General features: G+C 36.0%; 1 protein-coding gene and 1 pseudogene across 3 annotated transcripts in view; one reads left to right on the forward strand and one right to left on the reverse strand.

Moving 5' to 3' along the window:
* The first annotated feature begins 2,949 nt into the window (after positions 1–2,949).
* Positions 2,950–4,482, forward strand: LOC143255205 (C-reactive protein 1.1 pseudogene; annotated as a pseudogene). Its single transcript, XR_013030468.1, has 2 exons — positions 2,950–3,086; positions 3,458–4,482. The product of XR_013030468.1 is annotated as a C-reactive protein 1.1 pseudogene (transcript).
* A 12,136-nt stretch (positions 4,483–16,618) lies between these two features.
* LOC143255206 (GTP-binding protein Di-Ras2-like) overlaps positions 16,619–20,010 on the reverse strand; it is a 46,121-nt gene continuing 42,729 nt past the window's right edge. For both annotated transcript variants that reach the window (XM_076510496.1, XM_076510497.1), the window contains one exon: positions 16,619–18,269. In XM_076510496.1, the coding sequence (XP_076366611.1) occupies positions 17,499–18,230 (732 nt within the window). In that variant the 5' untranslated portion in view covers positions 18,231–18,269 and the 3' untranslated portion in view covers positions 16,619–17,498. The remainder of the gene's footprint in view (positions 18,270–20,010) is intronic.

Below are 20,010 nucleotides of genomic sequence, written 5' to 3' on the forward strand. Positions count from 1 at the left end.
CGAGGGCTATCTGTGCTAGCCGTCCCTAATTTAGCAGTGTAAGACTAGAGGGAAGGCAGCTAGTCATCACCACCCACCGCCAACTCTTGGGCTACTCTTTTACCAACGAATAGTGGAATTGATCGTGACATTATAACGCCCCCACGGCTGAAAGGGCGAGCATGTTTGGCGCGACTCGGGCGCGAACCCGCGACCCTCAGATTACGAAGCGCACGCCTTAACGCGCTAGGCCATGCCAGGCCCTGTCTTTTTCTAAAATTTAAAGTCACAGACTTAGCCGGCTGACTTGTGGGGATCCTTTTAAAAGTATGTAATTGTTTGTTATAGAATGTAATTTTGAATAATGCTGTAAAATTGTAGTTCCAAGCTAAACATTTTTATACATTCATTGAAAAATTTTACGTTCAACAAAATATAAAGAAACTCGAGTCACAACGAAAAAAGGTAGCCTTGTCGATATTTTTATTCACGTGGTTTCTTACAAAAAAGGGCCCGGCCTGGCCAGGTGGGTTAAGGCGTGCGACTCGTAATCTGAGGGTCGCGGGTTTGCATTATCGTCGCACCAAACATGCTCGCCTTTTCAGCCGTGGGAGCGTTACAACGTTACGGTCAACCCACGTTGGTAAAAGAGTAGCCCAAGAGTTGACGGTGGGCGGTGATGATTAGCTGCCTTCCCTCTAGCTTACACTGCTAAATTATGGACGGCTAGCGCAGATAGACCTCGAGTAGCTTTGCGCGAAATTCAAAACACAAACAAACAAACGAAAATTAAATGAGTGTTTCTGAAATTATTATATAACTCTTAATCAATTATTATATAAATTATGTAATTTCTAAGTAGTGGATTTTAAGATAATCTTTATATTATTTTTTTCAAATCTTTAAAGTCGACAAAAAAGGGGCTTATACTGTAAAGAAAATGACAAAATTGTTGAACAATTACTTTATTTTTAGAGACAAGTTGAGCTATCTGCCGTGTCCAAGTTCGGGTTTTAACGTTGTATCTGCCGTGTCCAAGTTCGGGTTTTAACGTTGTATCTGCCGTGTCCAAGTTCGGGTTTTAACGTTGTATCTGCTGTGTCCAAGTTCGAGTTTTAACGTTGTATCTGCTGTGTCCAAGTTCGGGTTTTAACGTTGTATCTGCCGTGTCCAAGTTCGGGTTTTAACGTTGTATCTGCTGTGTCCAAGTTCGGGTTTTAACGTTGTATATGCCGTGTCAAAGTTCGGGTTTTAACGTTGTATCTGCTGTGTCCAAGCTCGGGTTTTAATGTTGTAAGTTCGTGGATTGCTGCCACTCCACCGAGGAACAAGTTTATTAAAATGTAGTTTCATAATTCCAACAAAACTCAACGTTAAACTAAATAGTCAACTGTCAGTTTCGAATAGGTAACTTTTACTTGATTTCGAATTAATATCAGTGTAAGAAATAATATATAGTATTAAGAAATAAAAAAAATAGTGATTTAGAAAACATATCTTAGCATTGCAACCGTATTGATGTTTAAATCATGCAACTCCAAACGCGTTGATCAGTCATATGACATACATTGCGCTGTCACCTTCCGTCTCTCTTTTTAAAATAATTGTTTGTTTGTTTTGGAATTTCGCACAAAGCTACTCGAGGGCTATCTGCGCTAGCCGTCCCTAATTTAGCAGTGTAAGACTAGAGGGAAGGCAGCTAGTCATCACCACCCACCGCCAACTCTTGGGCTACTCTTTTACCAACAAATAGTGGGATTGACCGTCACATTATACACCCCCACGGCTGGGAGGGCGAGCATGTTTAGCGCGACGCGGGCGCGAACCCTCGAGCCTCAGATTACGAGTCGCACGCCTTACGCGCTTGGCCATGCCAGGCCCTTTTTTTTTTTTTTTAAATAATAGATAACTAGAAATGAAATTCTACAACTTCTGTACCTTCATCTCTACTTAAAATTAAGTTTAAATTCTTAACTATTTCTAAAGATTATATCCTATTTTTCTAATATTTGTTATTAGTATATTTAGTCAATTTAAAAGTATTTCAATCAACACTATTGCAATCAGAACTGTTAGCTATACGTTTAATTAAATACGGTTAAGTTATTTTTTCCTTTTCAACGGGTGAGTTATGACTTGTGTCAAACAAATTTTAAATACCTACATGTTTGGCCATTATAAACCAGATCACAGTTATAAGTACTTTTGTAAATGCCACACTTATCTATTTATGCATCTTATATTTCGGGAAAGCTAGAAAATGAGGTGAAAACACTACTTGGTTGTTAATATACTGTTTAAACATGTTATGGTTCATCGGAAAATCGTTTTAACAAATGGCAAACATTCTTACTATCAACCTTAGTAACCACGAGTCCAATACACGGTGCAGTTTTGGACAGTGGTTATTTGTTCGTTGCATTTTACGTAAAGGTACTCCAGGATTGTAAACGCTAACGGTGTTTAATTTGGAAGTGATAGACGAGAAAGAAGGCAGCTTATTTTTGGCTATTCTTTTACCAACAAATAGTGGGATTAACTCAACTTTAGAAATTAAATATTAACGCAACATATACATATATAAAACTGAGTAAAGGACATCAAAAATACCAATTTGAACATTTAATGTTAACGAAAAACACAATTCCAGTGATTACACTAAAACTCAATAAACTAGATTGATAAAGCTTATTGAAATATGAATGTAACCCGCTAGTACAGTAGTAAGTCTACGCATTTACGACGTTAAAATTAGCGGTTCGATTCCACTCGATACAATCAGGAGAGAGTCTCATATGGCTTTGCTATAAGAAAAAAACACATACCAACACAAATTATTCGCTTAAAGTACAAGGATTCGTATATTTTAAATATGTCGTTACTCATACATTTAAGCTGTTTATCTAACCGTGTGTCAATTATCAGTTTATTTTTAACACGTTACTAGGTTATCAAAGTTTCTTGAATGACAATTTGAAGAAGTAAAATGTAAGACAGTGATTGGCTGATTGCGAGAATAAAAGTCGGCTGACAACTGATTATATTGAAGATTTTAAGAAGCACAAAGAACATCCACTGAGATCTTTTTCCAGCCAAGTATCACGACCGTGAGTTTACACTTATTTTAATACGATTTTAAGGTTTTAATTGCTGAACATTTTTGTATATTCCCATACCATTTTCATAATGATAAGTTGTATGCTTAATCAAGTTATTTTTTTCTCCTATTTCTTTAAATTTTCTTTTAAATTAAAAGTGATTTTTAATACGAGAGCATACGAAAGTTTTTAGACATACTCCAGTTTAAAACCAGACTAATCCTTTCGGTGAGTCAATTGTTTTCTCATCAATGCGACAGACATAAGAAATAAACGATGTATTCACAGTACTATTATACCCTTACTTTAGATTTATTTTAACTCGTATGTTTTTGATACCTGAATAAGTTACATTTTTTACTTCTGTTGGTTTCGTACAGGAAAACATGAAAACGTTTCACGGACCGGCTTGCGAGACCGCTGTGTTCATCTGCCTTCTATTATTTCTAACTTCTGCTCTAGAGGAAGGTGAAATCAGTAGTAAGGTTAAATTTCCTCCGTCTAGTTCTCCGTCATTCCCGCGACTAGTAATGGTAGGAACTTTACCTGATCTACACGAAATTACCTTATGTTACTGGTTCAAGCTTCATCGCTTAAATGGCGCACCTCATATATTTTCTTACGCCACCTCTGAAACAGACAATGAGATTCTAACATCTCTGAATGAAAATGGTGATTTTCTCTTCAACATTCATGGGAATACCCAGCTGAATGTACAGTGCAATAATAAAATACTTGCTGGAAGGTGGCATCATGTATGTCACACGTGGTCATCATGGGAAGGTGAGGCGACTATAGCCGTGGATGGTTTCCATTGTGAAGGTAACGCGACTGGGAAAGCCACGGGAGTTACTTTTCGTCAAGGTGGCTTAGTTGTTATTGGACAAGACCAGGATTCTGTTGGTGGTGGGTTTGATGAAAAACAAAGTTTGGTAGGAGAACTGAGCGAACTTAATCTTTGGGACATGGTTCTGAATCACGAGCAAATTAAACACTTGAGCAAGTGTGCGCATCCTTCGGAAAGACATATCTATGGAAACATAATTCACTGGGATAAAACACAATTTCGGGTTTACGATGGGGTTGTTCTTTCACCTAATGAAATCTGTGCTTAAATGACGCATTGAAAAGAAGAATATGGAAACCGAGAACTAAATGTTATTGCGACTGCTTGTTTGTAAACGGCTTTTTTTATATATTAAATAGTTTTATGTGAATCGTCACTTTATATCTATTAAAACTTCAAAGTGTAATTTCTTGCATTTTTAGTAATATTCTGTGAACGTTACATATAAATTTTTGCTGATTTAAGATCTACTAAATTATCCAGTAAAGGAGTCTACTCTTTTCACACACTCATTTGCGTGTGTTTTTGAATTAAAGATTGTTTTCACTGCTCTTAAAACGTGTCAAATCTTATTATTTCTCATATAATTTAAAGTTTTAGCTGAATTTACTAATTCAGGTAGCTCAAAACTTCCGCAAAAACCCTGATGTTATTCGCTGTTCTATTCTACACTTCAAAGGAATTAATGCTAAAATACAGGGTCCAGTACCTTATATCAAAATTATTTTGAATATATAAATTAGCAAGCCACGTGAAACACAAATTCAATAGAAAATGGGATTGTACAGAGGAGTGTATTAATTACATAAGTAGTGTGATACCATAAGAAATTCATCACTTTTGAAAAGTGTATGTGATAGCTCTTGACAATGCACTATACATATAAAAAATACCCTTGTTGCATTTATTTTTGTTAGAACTATTTTTCAGGCACATAATGTTTTCTAGAGAACAGCCCAGTATATGAGGGTTGAAAAGAAAAGCGACTCTAATGCACCTTTAATAAAATATCGTTGAAATAATTATTGAAGCAAAGGAACGAACCAATTATATTATTTATCTAAACATAAGTAAATAACCACCATAGGTTGCGTTGAAGGCAACAACGCAAGTTTTATCACCTGCTACGTGTGTGTTTTTCTTACAACGAAGCCACATCAGGCTATCTACTGCGTATACCAAGGGGAATCGAATATCTCATTTTAGCATTGTATGTGTATATTTTCTTATAGCAAAGCCACATTGGGCTATCTGCTGAGGACACCAAGTGAAATCGAGTCCCTGATTTTTGCGTTGTAAATCCGAAGACTTACCGCCTTCCCAGTTACAAACTATAATTTATTTCGAACAAATCACCGATTTATTATTTTATGTGCATTAGGTGTAACGATTTGAAACAAATGGATATTTTAATTTAAAAGTTAATTGAATATTTATATATATTAAATTTATGATTTTTGCCAACATAGTTGTAACACAGAATTTTCTTTCTCTTTTATACGAATGAGGCCTGGAATGGCCAAGCGCGTAAGGCGTGCGACTCGTAATCCGAGGGTCGCGGGTTCGCGCCCGAGTCGCGCTAAAAATGCTCGCCCTCCCAGCCGTGGGGGCGTATAATGTGACGGTCAATCCCACTATTCGTTGGTAAAAGAGTAGCCCAAGAGTTGGCGGTGGGTGGTGATGACTAGCTGCCTTCTCTCTAGTCTTACACTGCTAAATTAGGGACGGCTAGCACAGATAGCCCTCGAGTAGCTTTGTGCGAAATTCCAAAACAAACAAACAATCATACAAATGAGCAGCGGTATGTCTCCGGATTTACAACGCTAAAAATCAGGGGTTCGATTCCCCTCGGTGGGCTCAGCAGATAGCCCGATGTGGCTTTGCTGTAAAAACACACACACACTCATACAAATGATTGCTATAAATAATGATTTATACACAAAAGTTTTAGTTTGTTTTAGAAACAATATTAAGTCCTGTGTCTGGTCTGGAATTGAATATTTTGTAAACAGTTTACGGCCTGGCATGGCCAAGCGCGTAAGGCGTGCGACTCGTAATCCGAGGGTCGCGGGTTCGCGCCCGCGTCGCGCTAAACATGCTCGCCCTCCCAGCCGTGGGGGTGTATAATGTGACGGTCAATCCCACTATTCGTTAGTAAAAGAGTAGCCCAAGAGTTGGCGGTGGGTGGTGATGACTAGCTGCCTTACCTCTAGTCTTACACTGCTAAATTAGGGATGGCTAGCACAGATAGCCCTCGAGTAGCTTTGTGCGAAATTTCCAAACAAAAAAAAAAACGTAAACAGTTTACGAGGTGCAAATTACTTTTATGTTGATACACAGATATACTTCATTTTACGGGAATGCTATCAAGCTCTATTATTCACAAGCATCAATTTTTCCCAACGAAAATATCCAATATCCTCGTAGAAATAATAACGTCCGAAGGTAATTTACTGAGGTTTGTAATGTCGAAATCTGAAAACGTTCCTCGTCAATTGAAATAGTTTTCCGATTAATAAGCGTTTATCATAATTATAGCTTAGGAGGCCTATACCATTCTTAACTTTAGCAAACCAACACTATTATGTAACTGTCTCCGAGAGTGCAGGTCAATTAAAAAACTTAAGGGCGACGTTCTTAAAAGTTCAGTTGGCAACAATATTCCAAGATAAACAAGTGCTTTCGTGAAACATATCTTGTTTATTGTTACACTAAAGAATATTCTAGAAATTTAGAGAACAGACGGGACTTGCGCAATACACATTTAACGATACAAGTTACACATATTTCTAAAGATAAATTAAAACAAGCATAGTTATTAACACCATATTAAACTCCCTTACATATTTTCATATATAAAACGTACAACTGGTAAGTATTAGAATCGGGAAGTCACCTCACCTGCAATATGCCAAACCCTTTATCAAACACTAGAATCCGCTCAATAAAATGTAATAAGACATCATAACGCCCTGGCCCTGCTCTCTGGTGATGATTTTATGAGACAAACGAACAATCCCAGACAGAAACACAAATACAACGACAACAAACTTTTAGGTATAATTCAGCCATTTTGCGGCTATAAATTTAAATCAGCATGTGCCCTATTACATTTCTATAAAGCTGGGAAAACAATTGACTGATCGGAGCAGTCTAAAGGCGATAATTCGACCTTTTTGGTCAAATTGCGTAAGACTTCGACATGTACGACAACATGATTCTTAATTAGTAGTAGTACAGTACTGTGGTACAGTAGTCATTCACAGATACTGTAAGGAACTGACAAATCAACAAAATTAATTTAGGATTGTCTGAAAAAGTGCATGAATTGAACAAGTTCACGTGAGAAAGGTTAGTACTGAGTAATACGCTTAACGTTCTCAATGAAGAACGCTAACGTCAGGCCTAAATACTGTAACTACTTTAGTGTAAGTAGACTGGAAACGCTACTGTAACCTGGAATAATGAAGTGAACTGTTCCCAATGTAAGCCCGTCCTCTTGAATTTATCTTCACATCCAGGCATGCAGATAAAGTTTCAGACATATGCCTGTTTTGTTGATGTATGGTTTGTTGGCTCATGTAAAGTCTCCCGGTTAAAACTGAGCTCAAAGTTGAGGTTACAACTCATTCTTCAGATATTTGATTAGGATTGAGGTACTGTAGCCTTGGCCTAACCTTAGCCTAGTTCAGTGTGCAGTACAGTTTACTATTGATTATATGTTATGTATGTTTACCAATATAGAATCATCATTGTATATATATAAGCTACTATAATATGTATTGTTGATTACAAATTGTTTGTAATACTTTTTTGGCCCACAATGCATCTTGCATATTGCTAACATAGCTTAATGAAATTTTGCAATGACTGAAAACTAACTTTCTGAAAATGGATTGAAGCTAGTCTCGAAAGGTTTTCAACCAATCAGAATGCAGCATATCAATAAAGGTATTTATAAATTCATATATATGTGATGATAAACCTAAGTCCTGGGATAACTTTTTGACAATCTTAGTCTAAATGTAGACCTAGAGTTTAGTATGTTTGACTGTTTTACCAACGTTTTTTCTTTTGAATTTCAATTTCTTTTCTAATCATTATAACTATATATATGATCTATATTCTTTTGTGTTTTTTATTTTTGTTTCTGTATTTTTCAGATTACAAGATGAAACGTTTTCAACTAAGTAGTATACGAGAGAGAAAACTGGCAAAAAAGAACCAATAAAAGGCTTTGGATTTAGTGGCAAAAACAGGAAAGACTAATTTTTCATTCAACTTATACAACAAGATCTTTCAAATCAAAACCCATCTCCGCCATCAGAAATCACTTGTACTGCATCTGACTCTGACTAGATTAAAGTTGAACCAATATATATGCAAAAACGGCTCGTTTGAGTTGAGAAAATATTTTGCATAGAAGATCGAACAACGTTTCGACCTTCTTCGGTCATCGTCAGGTCGAAACGTTGTTCGCTCTTCTATGTAAAATATTTTCTCAACCCAAACGAGCCGTTTTTGCATATATATTTCTCTACAAGTGGGTTTTCTCGACATCATTGAAACTTGAACCAAGCTCCACACCTAGAAGTACCACTTTGTCCACTTCAAGGTCTGAACATTATGATGATGTTGAGGTGTCACAGGCTGGCTCAACTGGCACAAGTCTCACAATCGATCTCACTTTGTCTGTCGATGCAAATTGCTCTACAAAACAGTCTGAAGTGGAAATAATTACTTAAAATGAAAATCTACTGAACTGTGGTAAAATGCTTCAGTCTACAAAAGATGAAGAAAGTAAAGCAAAAGATCCAGGGTTGTGGTTCGATTTCTCTGCTGATGATGTGGCTTATTGGGTTGCTTGTGGATTCATTGACTGTCAACACCACAATGGGCCATTTGGCAAATCTTGCCTGACTTTTAGTAGTGGCAAACCAGCGATATATTGTTTGCAAAAACTTTTCTTTAGGGTAAAAGCCAATGGTGAGCAATACAAGAAAGAGTAATTATTATATTCACCACCAAGAGGGTCAATTAACTACTTTATTTGTAAACTTTTTGCCCCAAAATTGTCCTCACGTTTTGTTGAAAGAGAAGGGTTCAGTGACTGGCGAAATACTATTGTAATTGATCATCATGAAAGAAGCACTACTCACCGAAACTCTATGCTAACATACTTAACTTGCAGACCAGGTTTAGGCTTGCGACAAGAGTTGGAAAACAAATTAAAGAAGAGTGCAATTACTGGTAACATGCCTTGTAGCGTGTAATAGCTGTTATTCGTACGTTAGCTGAACGTGGCCTGGCTTTTCGAGGAACAGATGAAAAATTTGGTTCACTGCAGAACGAAATTTTTAAGGGCTGTTTGAGCTCATAAGTCAGTTTGATCCATTTTTAGCAGGGCACATTTCGAAATATGGAAATTCTGGAAAAGGAAATTATTCTTACTTGTCCAAATCCACCTGTGAAGAACTCATTAAACCAATGTCTTAGAAGGTCTCCGCGATCATTGTTGATGAAATAAATTCTTCTGATTATTTTAGCTTGTCAGTTGACTCGACGCTAGATCTATCACATATAAATCAGTTAGGTGTTGTACCTCGATATTTAAGAGATGAGCAGCCTATTGAACGCTTTTTAACCTTTCTGGAACTGAAAAGCCACACCAGTAAGGAAATGGTAAACCAGAAATTGCAGCACCTAAGTGAAGTTTACAAACTTATTTTTTTTCAAAATGTAGAGATCAGTCTTACGACAGTGCTGACGTTATAAGGAGACGCAGGAAAAGATTTTACAAGAAAATAAGTTTGCCATATATGTGCCCTGTGCAGCCTATTCACTAAATGTGGTAGGTTGAAGTGCTGTTAACTATTGTTAAGTGGCAGTTAATTTTTTTCACTACAATGCATTTGCTGCATGCATTTTTTTCAGCCTGAACCAGCCGATGGAAAATTTTTAAAGCTTGTCTTGGAAATGAAAGTATGTTAAAATCCCTCTCTGATACCAAATGGGAGACGCATGCTATGGCAACAACAGCAGTTTTGAAGTCTTTCTTTTAGATTTTGGAAGCTTTAGAATGTTTAGTTGAAAACCAGTTAGAAAAGGGAGATACTAGAAGAGAAACAGACAATGTTGCAAATAAGATGCAAGAGCTAGAATTTGTTTTTAATGTTGATCAAGTGGGATGAGATTTTGCAAAAGTTTCAAAAATCAAGTCATGTTCTGCAAAATGAGGATGTCAACTAAAATATGTGCAGATCTGTACGGGTCGTCAGCTGACCAACTAAGCACTTTAAGGGATGACATTGAAAGATTTGAAGCAGTTGTGAAGGAAATATTACCAGATGTTGATTACAGTTCAGCTTAAACTCGCAAACGTGTCAGAAAGAAGGTACTCAATGACGGAGATGTCCAAAAAGTTGATCTGAATGCCGAAGATAAATTTCGTATCACCACCTTCCACACAATTGTTGACAAACTAGAAACCTAGATGAGAAGAAGAGAGGTGTACAAAGAAACAGCCAACCGATTTTCTATCCTGATTGATGTGCCAAATGATGTGACTTCATCTGCTGAAACTGAAAGGTTTGGTTTGTTTGTTTTTAATTTCGCGCAAAGCTACACGAGGGCTGTCTGCGCTAGCCGTTTCTAATTTAGCAGCATAAGACTAGAGGGTTGTTTGGTTTGGTTTTTGGAATTTCGCACAAAGCTACTCGAGGGCTATCTGTGTTAGCCGTCCCTAATTTAGCAGTGTAAGACTAGAGGGAAAGCAGCTAGTCACCACCACCCACCGCCAACTCTTGGGCTACTCTTTTACCAACGAATAGTGGGATTGACCGTCACATTATAACGCTCCCACGGCTGGGAGGGCGAGCATGTTTGGTGCGACCAGGGTTCGAACCCGCAACCCTCAGATTACGAGTCGAACGCCTTAACGCGCTAGGCCATGCCAGGCCCCCTTTTGGTCTGATAAAAAGAAACACTTTCAACTATGTAGTTATTGATATATTAAGTGAATATTGTACATTGTATGACCTAAATCTAGACTCTTACTATATGATTTATCTTAATTCGCTTCATGATAGTTACGGTATCTAAGTTTCTACTGATCTTTCTCATGATTTACCAAATCTTCTTATGTTTATATCCTCCAAACTGCTGATCAAACCAGTTAGAAACGGACCGGTCTTGTTAAACACACAAAATCAGCTCCCACTTGTACTTTATATTTTGTTCAAAACACGTTTTACTTAATCGAAATAATTTCCTATTTTTGATGTTATTTAATTGTTACCATGGAAACTTAGTATCCTTCCAGAATATTACATATATAATATACAAACGTAGGAATAGTAACTTATTTTTATCTGTCGAAAGTATAGGAAATTAAATGTTTCTGGTCAACGAAATAATTATTAACTTATATGTAAGAGATTCTTTCAAGTGCCCAGCAAACAAATCGATAAATTTACTTTTAACTTTTAGTTGGTTTTATCAGAATATTACCAATAAACTGCTTAGTAATGGCCCAAGCTCCAGTTAATTTATTTTACGCTAAAATTCGTACACATTGACTGAGTTCCTTCAATTCTAATCTGTCCAGATAATTGGCTTTCTACTTCTGGAACAAAAAAAATGTCTATTCTTCAAGTGCTCTCTTGCGTCTAGATCGATTTCAATAAATTAGTATCTTTTTTTGTGGACACATTCAAATAAATTTATGGAATGGAACAATTAAAAACATAATAAAAATAATTAACTTAGCAGTGGACGAATTTAAAAACACTGGAGTTTGCTTCGCTGGCAACACATGAGCAAGATGAATTATTACTTTCATTGCAGAATTGTTGAGCTCACAAAATTATAAATACTCTGAGAGTCACTTCTAGATACTAAATCATAAGCTCTGGATATTTCTTTTGTACCAATTTATTTTTTTAATAGCAGTTATTCTCTACTCCAGCTTGCTATTTCACCAAAACTCACTTACATGTATCAGAGGGAATCAAAACTCACTTCTGTGGATCAAACATATGGATTCAACGTTCACTTCTGCGGATGAAACAGAGGTGATCAAATCTCACTTTTTGTGCATCAAACAGAAGGAATCAAAACTCACGTGTATCAACAGAGGAAATCAAATCTCGCTCATATTGATCGAATAGATAATTTCTTTAACTCGGACAAAGAAAATATAGAGATGGATTTGAATTCAAAGTTCTTTTTGGGAGGGGTGAAGAAATGTTAACTGTTACATGCCGTTTCGTATAAGATACAATTCTGTTCTGACTTTAACGGCTCAAACAGAATACAGACTAGTACAAGCCACACAAAACTTAACTTACTAGCACTCTATCTCTTCTGGACACACTCGAACGAGTTATCAAGCTGTCACGAACTTATAAAATTTTGGAGCTCTTGTTGTCATTTTATGCCTTGGACAAGCCATTCTTAAAGTGTTTTGAACTTCAAACTACAAAACCGACCAGAACTCTTTCCTGGACATATTGGAATAAATTATGTGTTTTCAGTTGTATACAAGAGGACTAGTTCATTGAGAGCTATTATAAACTTGGTTTAATTGATTTAACATCCATAATTCAACGCGGATTCGAATCCCAGTCTCACCAAACATGCTCGCCCTTCCAGCTGTGGGGGTGATATAGAGTGACGGTCAATCCCACTATTCGTTGGTAAAAGAGTAACCCAAAATCTGGCGATGGGTGGTGATGACCAGCTGCTCTCCTTCTAGTCTTACACTGCTAAATTAGAGACGGCTAGCGCAAATAGCCCACCTGTAGCTTTGCGCGAAATTCAAACTAACAAATAAGAAAACACACCCATAATTTGAAAACGAAGAAAAAGAGAGTTACAACACGTGATTCATTAATTAACAAGACTGTGCGGAAGACGACCTTTAAAACCAAAGAAAAGTATTCCCCTGGAACATTTGTCATGAAATTTCCATCTCCAACATGTTCAAACAGCGTTCCATGTAACCATTATTCATGTTTGGTATCCCTTTTATTCATATAAGAACATGATATACAGGTGAATGATAGTGGCTAATTTCCATCAACTGTCAGTCAAGACAGCGTCACAGACTTGAAAAGTGTGAGATCTTAAGACCATTCTGATACTAGTATGGTAAATGTCTACTGATTACTCAAAATCTGGCAACTGGTTTGAGAGATGTGTTTACAATTCGCGCAATATAATTGGAGTCTCATCTTGCATGGTTGCTGTTACATTCAAAACTCCTCTTCTGTGATGTGCAGCACTATTTTACAAGACTTACATCAACAGTCTATCTTTGCTCAGATTTAATTAGACTTTCAAATGGCCACATTGCTGTGTGGTTCTGTCCGTTCTCCGATATTTCCTTACCATTAAACTAGCGTTATCGCTGTAGTTGTAGCAATTATAATGTGCATAGGTATAATGTCAAGAACTAATGACATAATAAATCTTGTGTGTTTGGTGCTATTTCAACACAATCAACAGTATGTAAAGTACATTCTGTTGCCTCCTGGTTGGAACTGTTTTGAAATAGAATCATTTTTTCATCACCTTCATTTACCAAATATTATAACTCTCTGATGATAAGATTAAAGACAGCTTGATAATCAATTAACTTTATAACTCTTTACTTTTTTCAGGGGACATTCGAATGTCATGATGTTTAACCTCTTCAAGAAAAAACAATATTTAATCTAGCTATGGCACATTATTTACAAAATGAAAGGCTTCTACTGTCAACAAAGAATATGGCATGAGCTGGTCAACCCATATTTGTAGAAATCCAATGTCGACTCACTTCCAATCTCTATAATATCTAGATTAAAATGAACAGCGTTTGCACAAGTGTGTATATTTTTCGAGTGATATTGCCCTCATTAGGCAACAGCTTAATGAAAATTCGTTCCTTTGTAAAACTAAGTTATAACAGATACGTTCTATTAAAGTGAACTTTGGTGATCATATAGAGATTTGTCTGTTGATAAACGCTACATCACACAATAAGCTGTGTTTGTTCTGTGTCCACCGTAGGTATCCAAACCTGGTTTTTAGAGTTACAAATTTTCATACATATCGCTGAGCTACCAGAGTATCAGATACACGAAAAGAGCATAACATTTATTCCGTTTAGTCTGCATAATTCACTCAAAAGATTCTGTTTGTTTTTTGTTAACCAAACTTCTGCTTTAGTTGAAAATGGTAGAAGTTAAAAACTAATAACACTTATTAACAGACCCATAAAATACTGCTAATTGGTTTAGTTTTCTTCACTTTAGTTGTTTGCTAAAATTATCAGCCATGGCTTCATGTTAATAATTATTATCACCATCCAGTTTCTAACTTTTATGATTTCGGTTTGGAAAAGAAAAAAAAATTGTTAGCAAAATCCCTGTCTCTAGGTAGTAAATAGTGGCAAAAACACGTAGCAAGTTGGAGCATTTTTTTAGTTTAAATTTAAACATAGCTTGTATCATGGGATGTGTTCAATGAATACCACACTAACATTTTTTTCAAACGGTTCAACGGAATTCACAAAGAGGATTATTAACATTACGTTTTCTCTAGTTCAGAAAGCGTTACCAGGCTTTACATGATGCACTAATTCAGAGTTTCGGTTTACTGAACACTATTTTCAATCGCGTGAAATAGAAAAGCGCATGACAAAACACAAACGAAGCGTAAGAATTGACATGTAAGCAGTGCTGGATGATAGAACCTAGGCACCTTCTGTTCGGTATACGTTAAACCAAAAGTAAGATAAATTATAGATATGTAAGTTATAAATTCTGGTTTAAAATTTAAGTATTTATATGTGTATAATGTATACTTAGTGTTTATGTGTGTTGATACACTGTATTTAAATATCGACTGTATACTTTTGTGAATGTGAGTACACAAACTAATACGTAAATACAAAAATATATAGTACAACTTAAAAATGTAATAAAATTCTTACAGTAAAATGTGTATTTCATGTTTTTATGTTTATTATTTTTGACCCTCTAAGGTTAACTTTTAAGGAAAATGTTTAATCCGGCCCTGATGATGTAAGGATTACACAAAAATATTAAAATACGTAAAGAAGCTTTATAGATATGTGTTCTTATTGATGTGATATTGACTTCACTTTAGCCAACTGTTTCTTAGTTAAAATAATAGCATCATTCATTATAACACCATTAAATTTGAAGAAATTTTAAACGCAAACGAAAATGAATGTTTGTGATCTTGTAATTTAACAGAGAAATGTTCACCTGTTTTACAAGTGACGTCACGTTCTGAAGACTCATTCCAGTACATGAATGTGGAATTATTTGTTAATGTCAGTAAGAACAGACTTGGAAGATGTTTTAAAACAAAAGTAGCATTGAACTCGTATTTTCTGAATTTCGCAACATGAAATCAAGTTATGTTTTATCAATAAAGAAAAACACCGTGGGAAAGAAATGTCGAAGATCTAATCAAAGCAGCAATCTGATTATCACAATAAATCCAAAACGGTTCAAAGTCATGTTTATTATATCAAATGTTTGAGTCCTGTCGTGGGTTGAATCCTAAGAAACGTGTCACATAAATTGATAAGAACGTATTATGAACTGATACGTTATTTACGTGTTTTAATTCTATATAATCTATACTTGTCGTTTATATATGCACGGTCCCTTTTCCACGTAACTTGATGTAATATTTGCTATATTTAACGTGCATCGCTATTAACATTTATCCTCGTCACACCCTGTGATCCAAATGAAGATGGTCTATTTTATTATATTATTTTATTCCTATTTAGTAGTTTTAATAAAATTTATTTTATTATAAGCTTGAGATGCACATACTGTATCTAGAATCAGGCTAATCAGTTCTTAGGATTTTGATTAAGAAAAAATAATATATTTTTATTTAAACCAACGTTTCGCCTTAGTGGCTTCTTCAGGGCTAATGTATATAAATGGAGTGTAAAATCGTTTTTTTTTAACTTTTTATTAAAATGTACAAAGCCTTCCAATATGCACCACAAATTTTGAAAGACAGTTCCTAGTATGTTGTTGCAGTCATGTGCCAGCACCAACAATATCATCTAGAATACGAGTGTTTAACTATACGATACTCAGAATCACGTGCATTATTACCATCAGCATTATCACTGTAATGTGACTAAGCTTCTCGAAATGTTAGATTAACGGTAACATGAGACACGTGCAAAATAATGAAGATTTCACTATTCAAAGACACCAGCTATATTTTTGTAAATGTTTTCTGTGGTATATTCAGAGTTTACTCAATGTAATGATCAGGAAAAAAATTCGTAACCAGGACAGGGAGAGAGGGAAGCAAATGTTATTGTATTTGTAATTTGTGTGTGTGTGTGATTGATGAAATACGCATGTTTGCAGTGTGTACAGTACGATATTCAGTTTTCACAGTGAGTACTCAGACCATTTCAGTTAATTATGTATCAAAAACAGGTATCAAAATCTCCACGTCCTAACGATTTTTCACAGGTTTATAAGGTAACTAAGTAACCGTTTCGTTCTGAAACAGTTTGTAGTCTAGTTGACAACGTTATTAAATACTGCGTTTAAAACACACTAAAAATTATATAAATCTTGACAACTATTGCGAGATGTTATTGTCTTTAATGAACAACAGCTCATTACAATAATGTGTCTGATACCTGAAGTCAATAAATCATTTCAGAATAAAGTTTTAATGTTTAACAAAACCTTCCATTGGTCACATGTATGCTCTTGATTTGGTTTGTTTTGAATTTCGCACATAACTACTCGAGTGCTATCTCCGCTGATCTGCTATATATGTTTCTATTTCAGATAATTGGTACAGGCGCCTACCATGAAATGATAAAATTGCACTCTAGGTTTAATAACCATAAATTAATTTTATTTACTTAACCTAGATTACGTTTTACATTTTTAATTAATTGGGAGAATATGTGTGTACCACAAATGTCCAATACAAGTTTAATTTTCAAGAGATAGAGGTATAATATTACAAGTAAATTCACAACTGTATTATTTGGTGGATATTACAAATTTTAATTCTGATAATTGATAGTAATACGGTGTTTAGTGGTTACAGAAATCATTTAAAACATCTTCAAAACGTGTCAATTTTTTATATTTGAAAATAATCTTAAACAAAAACCCTGCATCAAACTTCATATATATAATATATATTGTATATACCGTTAAGGAATACAATAACTATTTTACGTCAAAGCATTAGGCAAATAAGTAACTTCTAAATTCAGAAAAGGATATATATGGTTGTGCACGTGCCAAAGCTTCTACTTTTAAATATAATGCCATTAGACAACGATCTTTGGACGTTTATAATCTCAATTTTTGATACATAAAGTTTTCGTTTCTCTTCGCATTAAGCTACAACAATGAATCACAAACAAGCTTAAATAGGTAATGCCTAGTAGTAGGGTCGGCTCTGACGTGGGATTGGGCAGAAGAGAGGTTAATATCCATTGAATAAAACACAATCATAACACATTACAAAATGATTCAGGAGCAAAGAACTCTCTTTCACGATAACACACAATCGTTTGTTTCGTTATCACTGTGAGCATTCTCTCGTAGTTTAGATACTTTCTTGCTTACACGGCGAATCAAACTACGACTGCGTGGTGCGTTTTTTTTATGTTCTTCATCTGGACCTGTAGCTTTTGAACTCGACGCATGAGCACTGGATCGACGGCACAAACCTGACGAATCTGATGGAAAAGGTATTTTGGCCAAAATGAGAAAAGATCGAAAAATTTCTTTCGTGTTAACGTTATCTTTTGCAGAACATTCCAAAACTTTGACCCGAAGTCGAGGGAGTTCACAGAAAATCCACTCGGCCACGTCTTCCTTCAGCAGTTCGCGACGTTCGCTGGTCATGTCTGCCTTATTTCCGACCACGATGATGGGTATCTCTTGGAAATCCTTCCGTTGTTCTCGAATCTCCTCAAAGCACTTCTTCAGAGTTTCGAAGGACGTCTTGCTGTCAATAGTATACACCAAAAGGAAGGCCTGCGCATTGGCTATGGAAAGTCGTCTCATGGCTGGAAACTGCATATCGCCGGCAGTATCCAGGAAGTCCACCTTCAGAGTCGTGGTACCCAAGTCGAATTCTCTGTAGTGCATGTCTTCCACGGTGGGATAGTGTCTCTCAGTGAAGGTGTTAAACAGGAATCTCCTGATGATGCAGGATTTACCTACCCCTGTCCCTCCCAGCACCACCAATCGAACTGGAGAGGATAACTTTTCGTCCATTGTTGCAACTTAAATCCCGGGATACTCTACATTAATATACTTGTGAAGAAAAAAAAACTATAGTTTATTTTCTTATCTGTGAACAAGTTTTATGCTACGAAATATTTTGTCATCATCATAAACCCAATGCATTTCTGTAAATCTTATTACAACTTCCCCTTGCTTAACTCTAAAACAATAACATACTATTATTACCTGATGCTGTTAGTATAGATACAATTATTTCAGTTTCTTAAACAATACGTGTAATAATATAATTAAACAGAAAACAAACAGACAGATAATATTTCTATATGTTAGTCGGTTCACTTCAACTTGTCCTTTTAAGACGCTTGTACTTTTGACATAATAGTAAAGTAATACAGAATTTTAAAACAAAAATTCAACCATTTATACCAACAAACGTAAAACATAACCAGCTGCTTCGCGCCATAAAACGCCAAACCAACCAACCATAACCAGCTCCTAAATACAAAAGAAAATATTTTGGTTTGTTTTTATAATTTCACGTAAAGCTACTCGAGGGCTATCTGCGCTTGCCGTTCTGAATTTAGCAATGTAAGACTAGAGGAAAGTCATCACTACCCACCGCCATCTCTTTGGCTACTCTTTTACCAACGAATAGTGGGATTGACTGCCACACTATAATGCTATCATGACGGAGAGTGCGAAAAAGTTTAGTATGACGGAGATTTGAACCCACGACCCTCAGTTTACAAGTCGAGTGCCTTAACCATCTGACCATGCAAGGCCTAACAAAATACTCTCAATACATGTTCGCATGTTAAACAGCTCCCCAGTGGCACAGCGGTATATCTGCGGACTGACATCGCCAGAAACCGGGTTTCGAAACCCGTTGTGAGCAGACCACCGATAGCCCATTGTGCAGGTTTGTGCCTAATTTCAAACAAACACTTCTTAAACAGAAGAAAGAAAGTGGCTGTTTACGAATGTTCAGATCTCGAGCTTACAGTTTTTAACTATGTTTAAAATTAAGATTTCATATAGCAGTAATGACTGTGGTCAAACAGTTGAAAAAGTTCCCTGGTTAGTGAGTGCTAAAATTACGAGTTTTCAATATTGTTTTGTGTGTCTACTTGTTTGTTTTTAAATTTCGCCCAAACCTAAAAGAAGCTATCTGCGCTAGCCATCCCTAACTGACTACTGAAAGACTAGAGGGAAGGCAGCTAGTCATCATCACCCACCGCCAACTCTTGGGCTACTCTTTTACCAACGAATAGTGGCATTGACCGATCACACTATAACGCCTCCACGGCTGAAAGGGCGAGCATGTTTGGTATGACGAAGATTCGAACCCGTGACCTTTAGATTGCAAGTCAGGCGCCCTCACCACCTAATACAGTAAATGAAATGTTTAGTACACCATTTTATTTCACTAGAATTTCATACATTACCATTGTATCAAGTTATACTCTGTTATATATCAAATAAATAAAAAGTAATGTTACCTTTTACTGAACGTGTTGTAGTAATAAGTTATCGCTTTGTGTGTGTGTGTGTGTGTCATAGCATACTCTTTTGGGGCGGAGGGGGATCACTTCCTCTAATCTGCTTAATCATCACATTTTTTTTAAGAACGAGTACGTCCTTCATGCACTGTAAACACGCAAAGTATTCAAGAAAAGATTCGATGATAAAATACTTAAGCCTCTGAAACTAACTAAGAACTACTTCAGCATCTCATGTGTTAGAGCAGTTTCTTCCAATATCAGCCGTGGGGGCGTTGTAATGTGACGGTCAATCCCACTATTCGTTGGTA

Source organism: Tachypleus tridentatus, chromosome 7 (genome assembly GCF_004210375.1).
Source record: "Tachypleus tridentatus isolate NWPU-2018 chromosome 7, ASM421037v1, whole genome shotgun sequence".
Lineage (NCBI taxonomy): Eukaryota > Metazoa > Arthropoda > Merostomata > Xiphosura > Limulidae > Tachypleus > Tachypleus tridentatus.